This window comes from Micromys minutus (assembly GCF_963924665.1).
Source record: "Micromys minutus genome assembly, chromosome: 16".
Taxonomy (NCBI): domain Eukaryota; kingdom Metazoa; phylum Chordata; class Mammalia; order Rodentia; family Muridae; genus Micromys; species Micromys minutus.
This window is the reverse complement of record NC_137985.1, coordinates 16524086-16535325: the sequence shown is the minus strand read 5'-3', so window position 1 is coordinate 16535325 and position 11240 is coordinate 16524086. Positions and strand designations below refer to the sequence as shown.

General features: G+C 39.6%; 1 protein-coding gene across 1 annotated transcript; it reads right to left on the bottom strand.

Moving 5' to 3' along the window:
* Positions 1-242: 242 nt before the first annotated feature.
* Positions 243-1199, bottom strand: LOC308430904 (cell surface glycoprotein CD200 receptor 1-like; the record flags this gene model as incomplete). Its single annotated transcript, XM_080930185.1, has 1 exon — positions 243-1199. The coding sequence occupies one exon, from the start codon at positions 1197-1199 to the stop codon at positions 243-245; it is 957 nt and encodes a 318-aa protein (XP_080786311.1).
* Between the last annotated feature and the right edge of the window lie 10041 nt (positions 1200-11240).

The window sequence follows — 11240 nt, the reverse complement described above, 5'->3', positions numbered from 1 at the left end:
TTTGATGTTTTAAATAACTATATGCTTTCTTTGTAATAATTAAATTAGTTCTTCCTGAATAAACAGGTAGCAGCAAAGATTCCAAACTTCCAATGACAGAAAAACTTAAATGCAAATCCATTAGAACATTTGTGCTTTCTAAGAACTTCTGAAGAGCTAATTTACAAATAGTTCTTCCATTGTAGAATTTTTAAGAAAGCAAAGGAATAATTATGATGTCTCTTGACTTCTTTTTCTTGCTTCTAGATTTCAACCACTGACAAAGTAAGCCAGTCTGTACCATTGACTTTGCCTTGTGACACTGGGTGTGCCTCCATCTTGGTCACAGTATCATAGAGTGGATTGCTCTTCTCTGTGTAGCTAGCATAAGGCTGCATTTCATCCTCTTCAACAGCTGAAGTAGCTTCCGATTTTGGCAATTTACATTTTCTGAAGCCAATGATTTTCAAAAGCAAAATGCATCCTATGATGACCAAAATAATAGATGGGATGATATATTGAATATATGATCCTAATAATTGGCCACTACTTTCACTACTTCTACTCAATTCTCTGAACAGAGACTTAGACTGGTTACTGATTGCTGCATGAGAGACAAAACAGAAAACAGTAGGCACATTGTTCTGCTCCCAGTGGCATGTGCTCCTGACAGTCACAGTGCCATTGCTGTGTGATTCATTCTTAGTGACACAATCCCCATCTGGAGTCCAAGAGATCTGCGCAGCAGGCTTGCCGGCAACTGCCTCACAAACTGCGGTTCTATTTTTCCCTGGAAAGAGGGTTACTTCAGGGGGCACCAGCACTTGGAGGTCATAGGCTGTATGGAAATTCCCATCAGGTGTTACTATCTCACACGAGTAATGCCCTTCATGCTGGAGGGTCACTGCACTGATCTGAAGGTCAGGACTGGGGTCAGGTGTGAAGGTGATGTTTCTTCCCAAGCAGTTGGTTCTGTTGGTCTCCCCTGTTCCTGGTTTGTAGGCTATTAGGCAGGAAGGCTGTCCTCTGGGGGTCATTATCCATGTTAGTAATAATGCACTTGTCAGTGGAAGAGAAGGGCAGCAGAGCAGAGCCTTTGTACCCATCAGCACAGACACTGTAGTGTTAACTTGCGTCATAGGTGTTGAACTGCTCTGTGTTGCTTGGTTCTTATCAGTACAACCTGACTCTGGGTCTAGCTGGTCCTTGGGAACCTCCATCTTGCCATGACCTCCACCCTCTGTCCTCTCGCAGCATCTCTTTCTAGTAGTCCTGAAACTTGGTGTATAGACTGGGATGCACTTGTTTTAAATGTGGACAGTGCTGTGCTCTGGTCTCTTAGAGCTCCCGTCTTAGTGCCCATAGGTATGTCGTATTTTTGTTTTCATTCTGTTCTATGGTTTCTATCTTTCCTGTCTTGATTCTTTTTTTTTTTTTCTTCTTGATTTATTTATTTTTTATTCAATAGTAAGTTGTTTGGTCTCCATGAGTTTGTAAGCTTTTTGTTGTTGATGTCTGGCTTTTTATTTTTAATCTATGGTAGTTAGTTTTGGAGGAAGTTCCATGAGCTGCTGAGAAGAAATTACGTTAGTTTGTGTGTTTGGGTGAACTGTTTTGTACATGTTTACTAGGCCATTTAATCCTAGCATTTCTGTTTACTTTTCATCTGGACGGCCTATATTCATGAGAGTGGGGTTTGAAATCACCTACTACCAGTGTGAAGGTCAGTATGTGATTTTACCTGTAGTAGTGCTTCTGCTACAAACTTGGGTGCCCTTGTGTTTGGTGTATAATTGTTCAGAATTGCATTACCCTCTTGGTGGATTTTACTTTTAATGAATAAATTGTGTCCTCCCCTGATTAGTTTTGGTTTGAAGTCTTTTGCCAAGTATTAAAATCTACATGCTTCTTGTGTCCATTTGCTTGGCATTCCTGTTTACATCCTTTACCCTGACATCTGTCTTTGATGGTAAGATGTGTTTCTTTGCAGCAGGAGGATAGATCCTATTTTCCAACCTAGTCTATAAGTCTGTGTCTTTTTGTTGGGGAATTGAGATTATTAATATTGGGATTTATCATTGAGTAGTGTCAGTTGATTCCTGTTATTTGTTATGATGTCCCCCACTCCCATTTACTAGTCTGAGATGGTCCTGTAGTTTCCCGAGTGTGGTTAACCTCTTCAGACTCAAGTTTTGTTTTTGTTTGTTTTTTAGTGCCTTCTGAATTTGGAGATAGAAATTGCTTAAATTCGGTTTTATTGTGGAATGTTTTTCTTTGTCTAATATGATTGATATTTCTGCTAGATATAATAGTCTGGGCTGACATCTGTGTTCTCTCAAAATTTATAGAACATCTATCAAGGTTTTCTGACTTTCCGAGACTTGAGAAGTCAGGTGCTATTCTTGTGGTCTAGTTTTTATATGTCACATAGTGTTTTTCCCTTAAGGAGTCACTATGTCAGCATATTTGGCTTCTTTTTGCTTGGTAGGTTAATTTCTGTCCTTTGCCTCTCAGTTTTTAACTTTTGGATATCTTTGTTAGTGATATGGGTCTGGGGTTCAGAGATTTCTCAGTCTGATTATTAATACATTTTAACAAAGAAGAGGCTTTTATTCAGATACTGGTGCCAGGTCTACACAAGGGAGTCCTAAATGCAGCACCTAGCCACCTCATTTAAGGCTTTATAAAAACAAAGAATACAAAGATACAATGTTTTTCAGCAATCAGAAGTCCCCCCCCCCTTTTTTTTGCAAAATAAGCTTGTTTACAGAAGCAGAATAGCAGTAATTTACTTGTGAATTAATGCTTAGGCTTTAAGCTAGGCATGTTTCCAACTAGCTCATAACTCAGTTATTCCATTTATACTAATCTAAATTCTGTCACATGGATGGCTACCTCTCTTCAGTTTCATACATCCAGTTTTCTCCACTTCTCAGAGAATTTTTCTGCACCTCTTTCAGAGTTCCTCTCTCTCTCTCTGTCAGATGTCCACCTTCTATTCTTCTTTTTACTATAGGCCACAGGCTTTTAATTTTAACCAATCAGAAGGTGCCTAAGGCAATCAAGGAAGGGCAGAGATAGATTTTTATGTAGCGTTTAAAAAACATCACTCCAACATTTAACAGCCCCTACTGTTTGGAGGTGAAGTTTTGCTTTATAGTTAGTTCTTTAAGCACAGAGATTAAGGTAATGGTACAAGGGGATGGTGTGGACATGGAAGAGTTGGTAGATATCGGAGCTGATGTTAGTATACTTTCCCAAAAGTCTTGGAATCCAGATTGGCCACTTCAGAAAGTTTATACACAATTTATAGGAATTGGTAAGTTACCATGAATAAGACAAAATATCCAATGGGTTGCTACCTGTGTGGGATCAGAAGGGCAAACGGAAGTTGAGACCTTATGTGGCTGACTTATCCATAGATTTTTGGGGAAGGGATCTCTTACAACAATGGGGTACTCAAATTAATATTCCTATGACTCCAGGGACAGCAGGTGAGGAAATTAGAAGTGATATGGGGAAGGTATTAATTAATACAGGTGATAGAGAACAATTGCAGGCTGTGCCCTTGGTCAAAACACAGGGCACCACAGGGATTGAGTTTCCAAATTTATAAAAGGGACCACTGCTGACATACCAATAGCCTTGCCCCACTTTGGGCACCACCTGTAACTTTAAGTTTTTCAAACCCTATTTGTAATGATGGATCTTAGGAATTAATCTCCCTTCTAGCCTACCACCCAGCAGAGATAGTGGGAAAGAAAGGACACAGGAGAAGTGTACCCGTTTAGAAGGTTCTTTGAAGCAGCTTTCATCTGTGTTGTTTGGAAATTGGCAATTCAGTTCACTGGTGAGCAGTGACAGCTTGATACACTCAGAAACACTTAACGGATTCACCAGCAGTCCAGTTTGGTAGAGGTGGGATAGCGATGACAAATCAGCAGTGGTGGCATTAGAGTAGGAAGGACCAGGAGGAACATCAGGAGAAGTTCTTGGTGTGCCTCTCAGCAAAGTGAAGGTGAGCAGAGACTCAAGACCCGCACTTGAGACCTGCAAGGTTGCACAGCCAGCTCTATAAGCAAGCTAAGCTCAGCCTCAGGCACTGTCTGTGAAGTGCTGTTTTTACCTTCCAAACATTGCTGAGTGCTCCATGGGTCTTGACTCAGCACATGCTGAGGCACACGTGTCCGTCTCAGCTGACTTCACTCTGCCAGTCAGCCTGAGTCTGTGGAAATGGCAGGAAACTGCCACATACCACTGGAAGTTTTTTGGTGTGTTTCTCTTTATGGAGTCCTGACAAATGGAGCTCAACTACGCAGTGTAAGGCAGACCAATACATGCATATCGTTAGCAAAGAATTCTTCATCATGGGTCCTTTCATTTGCTTGCTTCAGCAAAATGTTCCTTCACAAGTCTGCCTTAGCCTTTCAGACCCGTGTCCACTGTAACACAACACCCCTTCATGTATTCGCCTCGGCAAAACACCATCCAACCAACTTTCCAAAGAACCCTTACGTTTCCACTTCAATTAGCCATCAATGTAATGTTACCATTACATTGGTTAGGTTTGCTTTATGGAGACAAGAGATCGTTTCTAATCTAGACATTCTGTATCTTGGTGAGTTGTAGCCATTTATATTTATTTATTTGAGGCTATGATCGGGATTTAATATTTCCTGCCATTTTTGTTGATTGTTGTTCTGGCAACTCTTCCCCCAAATTGGTATTAGGAGTTTGCTGTTTTGGATATGATGAATTTCTCCCTTGTTTTCCTTTGTTCATGAATGTGTTTGTCTGGTTGTGATTTTTATTTTTCTTTCCTTTTTTTTTTTTTTTTTTTGGTGCTTGTCTCAAAATGTCATTTCTATTAGTTTTTGCAGGGCTAGAGAAATGACTCATTGGTTAAGAGTTTACACATGCCAAAGACCTGGATTCAGTTTCCAGCTAAGTTCGCATTGTGGTTTATAACAATCTGTACTACTAGTTCCAGAGTGTCTGATTCTTTCCTACCCTTCTTGGGCTCTAGACATATGGTGCAAATATATACAATTAGACAAGATAGTCATGCACATAAACATAAAATTGGTGTTTTTTTTTTTTTTTTTTTTTCTGTTTTGTTTTGTTTTTGTTTTTCAAGGCAGGGTTTCTCTCTGCAGCCCTGGCTGTCCTGGAACTCACCCTGTAGACCATACTCTTCTGGAACTTACAGAGATCCACCTGCCTCTGTCTCCTGAGTGCTAGGAAGGTGTGTGCCATCCATCATACCTGGATGAATTAGGTTTTAGAAATCTTTTTAAATATAGTAATATAGAATATAGGATACAGAATGATCCAGCCTACTGTGGGTGGTATGGTTCCTGGAAGGGGAAGCCAGAAGCTAGTAATAAACAGTATTCTTCCATGATCTCTGCTTCAGTTCCTGTCTCTAGGTTCTTGAGTTCCTGTCCTGACTTTCCTCATTGATGGACTGTTTGTTGGAAGTGTAATATGGATAAAACATTTCTTCCCCAAGTTGCTTTTGATCGTGGTGTTTTATCACTGCAGTATAAACCCTAAGATGGTGGTCTACGTCTGCATGTATGTCTGTATATTACGTATTTATTGATGCCCAAGGATGGCAGAAAAGGATGCTGGGTTCCCTGAGATCGGAGTTATAATAAATCGTTGTGAGGGTGCTGGGAACTCTGGTCCTATGGAAGAGCTATCTTCTGAGCTACCTCTCCAATCCAGATGTTATGTTATAAGTAATTCATGTGTTTTCTTTCCTGAATTTGTTATATGTAGCTTATTTATTATGGAGTATAATTTATATGAGCATATGTATTTACATATACACACACAATACACAAATGCACTAATAAAAAGGTTCTGGTGTTGGTATGATAGGATATTATGACCAAAGCCACTTAAGAATTTATTTTGGCCTATAGTTCCAGAGGGAAAGAGTTTGTATAACAGTGGAGAAGCTATAACACGGCATTAAGATTCCAAAGATCATATTTTCATGTGCACACAGATGAGAGAACAGGAAGTGGGATGAGGCCTATAAAAGCTTAAAGCTACCCTCAGTGATGCTTATTCTCAAGCAGAGAGATCCACCTTCTACATAATTTAGAATGTAGAGAAATCCATAATTTTTCTAAACAGGGCTGCCATCTGTGGACCAGTGTTCAAATACATGAGCTGTGAAGCATGTTTTTATTCAAATCAGAACAAATACACACAATCCCTCAGTGCAGTGCTATTAGTGAACCCATACTATAGGGTATACATTTTTAATGGTTTTCATTCTTACCTGCAGAGAATTAGTATATAATGTTTGATGACTGCTAACTGTTGCTTTTTGATTGATTTCAATAGGAATCTAAGTCATCCAGATTAAAGAGAAATGAATATCGTCATTTTTCGTTTTGATGCATAAGTTTACCTGACGTGTTCTTAGAGTCACAGAAGAATTTGGTCACATATGTTACCTAAAAAGATGAACATTGACAGTTTGTCCTGTGGTAAGCCCTGTTGCTACTGTTGTTGAGAGATTTTGTTGTAGGTCCTGCCTGCACAGTGTAGAGCCAGAGATGTGCCAGTCTGTTATGGAGTGCTGAGGGGGGCCAAAGAGGGCTGTTCTGTATCTAGTATGTGCTTGGGAGCAGGCATTGCATAGTTATCACTGAGTTTTCATCATAGGCAAATTCAGAGGTAGATTTCTCAGGACTTAAGTTTCCTTGGCTTTAAAGTGAAACTAATGTACTTTTCTCGATGGCTAAGATATTATCATATTTTCCTACTGTAAAAATTGCTATGGCATTCTAGGTTACTGGAGTTTATATTCGCAAGTTATCTTGAGTGAGCCAAGTTATGTATTACTGACATAGATGAACTCCTCGCAGTGAATGTGGGCTTCTTGGCAGCTCTGGATTGATGTATCTTTTCTTTTTTTCCAGAGAGTCTGCTTTCTGGTGACCGAATCTGCAGTCAAGGAGAAGAAACAGAGGGAGAAAGCATGCTGGTTGGTTGCCTGAAAGACTGTAATAAGGTATGAGGAACCACAACTGACTCATTGCATAGAGGGGTATACGTCTTTCCATGCAGACAGACTTCTCCCAGGATTACCACAGTGGCCCTGAAAAGATTAATTATCCAGGAAGAGGAACTTTTCACATTGCTGTAATGCTGGATTATCATCATTACTTGTTAGTCTTGACCCTTTTGGTGTCAAATACTATTTTTTTTTATAGTGTTCTTAAAGATAATAAAGCATACATATTTTCTCAAAAAAATTGTTTTCATATTTACCCTATTTATAAATATGTCCAGGAGCATTATTAGAGAAGAGGGAAGATGAAAAAGGTCATGGTGTGGTGAGGTAAAGATGTTAGAAATGTTCCGTTACAGCCACTTGATTAGAGTAGATGAACGGAGAGTGAGTATGGACACCAAGAAGCCTGGTCTAGGGCCGTTGAACCCCAGGGTAGGCATTGAGTTCCCTATCCTTATTCTCAGAGGATGGTGGGGATGTTAACTTGGTTGATACAAGCATGCGTGGTGGTTTAGGATTTGGTGACCTTTCAGGATGAGGCTGTGGATTGCACTCAAGAGGAGTGGACTACAAAGGATCCAGCTCAGAGCAGCAGACCTAGTGATGTGTCCGTGGAGGGCTCCACAAACCTGGCCGTTGTAGGTGAGTTGGTTCTCTGTGATGCTTCATGTGGAGCAGGCACACACTCTGTGTTTAGAAACTTTGTCAACTCCAATGAGATAACAATAACAGCTTTTCTTGTAATATATTTAAACTACCATGTTAAAGTGGGAGGGGGTAGGGTGTACGTCAAACTTGAGTACCTCCTATATGGTGTATATGCTTCATTACTGAGCTGCATGCCTAGCACACTGTGGGTTGGGGCTTTGTCTTTGCTTTATTGAGATTTAAGGTGGTGTAGTGCACATCTTTGATTTCAGCACTTGGGAGGCAGAGACAGGTCTGTGAATTCAAGGCTAGCCTGGTCTTACAGAGTTCCAGGACAATGGAGTGCTACTCAGAGAAACCCTATCTCAAAAAAACAAAAAGTTTTATTTTTATTAAGTGGGTTTTGTGTCTGAGTGAAGGTGCACATATGCCAGCAGCATCTATGCGGAAGTGAGAGAACAGCTTCCTGGGAGTCAGTTCTCTGTGCTCACCTTGCGTTTGAAGAAGGGCCATTCTTATTATTTTGCCACTGTGCAGCCAATTCTCCTGTTTCTGCCTCTCATCTCACTGTAAGAATGCTGGGGCTAGGATTACAGACGTGTGCCATGGCATTTGGTTTTTTTTAACAGTTGATGTCCTAGCTTGCTTTCTGTTGCTGTGATCAAACACTAAGTAAGCAGCATGGGGAGGAAAAGGTTTATTTGGCTGACAGGTTATACTCCATCCAACGGGAGCCAAAGCAGGAACCTCGATGCAGAACCTGAAACAAAAACCGTGCTTCTTGGCTTACTCCCTTAGGCTTGCTCAGCCACCTTTGTTCACACAAAGGTCTGCATCAATTAACAATCAAATAAAGGTTTCACAGACATTGCCACAGGCCAGACTGATGGAGGCTATTCTTCCAAGCATAACATTGACAGTCAAGATGTGGGTTCGGCTGAATGAACTGAGGTTGTCAGCGTTATATGGAAAGATTTTATACCTGAAGAACTATCTGGATGACCCATTGTGGTGGTTCTTAAAATGTTCATTGCCTAGTTCTGTTGAAATTATGTTGTTTTCATCTTTGATAAATGGAATAGCATTTTCTAGTTAGAATTCTATTTTATGACTTTATCTGGATTTGAACCATAATATTTGTAAGTTAATGGTTCATTTTATCCCTTAGCAAATATTGCAGTGGTTTATTTTGTCAGAAATGATAATATGAAATTGATTAATATTTTAGTGGTCAGGGATCCTTGGGATTATGGGATTAAAGCTTTGTCTTTTTAGTTCTTTCTGAAATAATTGCTGCTCTTATTAGAATTATGGTCCAAAAACCAGGTTTCATTCTGCATGCCTGTAATCTCAGTAGGTTTGCAAGTTTTAGGGCCTAGCCTGGACTACAAGAAACCCTGTATTGGAAAAAATATGTATTATAGACCTGAATCATAGAAAAGTTTGTCATTTGTTCTATGGATACATAGGGTATCAGACACATATCAAGCCCAGTGCTTTGACTTGCTTGAAAGAATTGGTGACCACACAGAAGGGAGTTCTTCAAGGTGAATGTTTGTGAAGGACAGCACTGACAGTGGCCTGTGTCACCATCAGTTCCTCTGCTTTTTTTCATCAAATACCTTTTCTTTTCCTTTTTTTTTTTTTTTTTTTTTTATGGTACACCTTTAAGTAGGTGATTCTCCTGCCTTAGCTCTATGTGTGCTGGGATGGCAGATGGTCACGACATGCTGTACATTCATGACATTTCTTCCCTTTCTCTCTGCTAACACGTTTTTATTTTATTACCATGTATTACTTTTGGCAGAATTAGTATATAGCATTTTTTTCTCTAAATCTTCAGTTTGCTTATGAGCCAGGTTTATTTAGAAAACCATGAAAACATTTTAAACTTCTTTGCTACACTGTTCTATTACTTAAACCTAATCTTGGGTTTGATTCCAGAATTGGAAAAGCGACTACAAACCAAAGATTTAGCACCGGAGCAGGATTTTTTGACAAAGCATACCTTCATGGAGACACAGCAGGTGGTAAGTTCAAGGAAAAGTCTATTTCTTACTTTATGCACTTAGCCAAGATTGACAGTTTTCTTTTTAAATAGAAGTCATGGAGAGAACTGGGTTTTTCAGAAGAAGGAACAATCTCTTACCAGGTACTTCAGAAGATGAGTATTAGGACCCAGAAGGCACATTTTCTCATGAGCACAGGCACCCACACAGCAAAACAAAACAGCAAGCCAAAGTTTCTTGCGATGACTGGTTTTCTAGTTGAATTTCTCCAGAAAGGCACCTATCTTACATTACTGAGGGATTCCCCTGAAGATCATCTCAGTATTTTAGTAATCATCAGTCCTAATTTCTGTTAGTGGTCAAGTATTTATTATTTTGTGTTTTGACAAATGCTAAAGGTGAAACTCTTCATTTTAAAAGAAGTAAACTTAATTTATTATCACATAACAAGTTTGAAATATGCTTAGGAATGTGCCACAACATAGTGGGGTTAGATAGATAGAGTTCCTGTGTAGTTAAGGTGATGTAAAAAAGGTGCAGAAATGCATGAGTTTAGAAGGTCTGCAGAGTGACAGTGGATAGAGAAATGCTCGAGGAGTATTGAGACCTGAGATAGATTATGGGGGACCTTAGTCTCTCATAGGCAAGGATGTTACATCCTCACTCTCCAGTGAGCACAGGTGATGTTTACTTTGTTCAAGCTGGCATTTGTGTGATGGTTCAGGATGCAGTGACCTTTGAGGATGTGGCTGTGGACTTTACCCAGGAAGAATGGACTTCACTGGATCCAATTCAGAGAAACCTCTACAGAGATGTGATGCTGGAGAACTACCAGAACCTGGCCACAGTAGGTAAGACTGCCAGCACTTGTTCTAGCTTCATAAGAGAACAGAAATACTGTTCTAGAATATGATGTGAGCTTAAGGAACAGTGGGAAATAGCAGATGAAGTCCCTTAACATAATGTAATACACCGTGGTAGTTCTCAGCTAAATGGTGGTTAATAGCATTACTACTCCTATACTGATAATGTGGGTTGAGATTCTTCCTCTTCTTGATTTGTTTTGTTATGTTATGAGGAAAGGGCTCACTCTACTGCTTAGGTTGGCTTTAAGCTCTTGGCAATTCTCCTGTCTCAGTCTTCTGAGAGCTGGCATAGCAGGTGTGGGCCATCATACTTGGCTGTCATTCTTAACAATCTTTATGAATTTGTTTCTAAAGATAAGAACTAGGATTATCATTTTTTTCTCCCTATAAGGATGAAGACCTGTGCTGGGCATATTTCTGTTGTAAAGTGATTGTTTAGACACATGAGACCTTGGGTTTGATCTGTATTCTTGGAGGTGGGGGTGGGGTGACTTAATAACACTTTAATAATTAAATAACACTATATTAGATTTTATTGGGAGAAATGGTTTAGTGCATTTTATTTTACATTTTTTAAAGCATAGAATTTTCATAAATAATGAGGGAATAGGAATATTACATGCCATTAATGGTTTATTTATTGACAGTAGCAGGGATAATGTAGAGCCTTGTACAGTCCAGGCCAGTGCTCCACTACCGAAC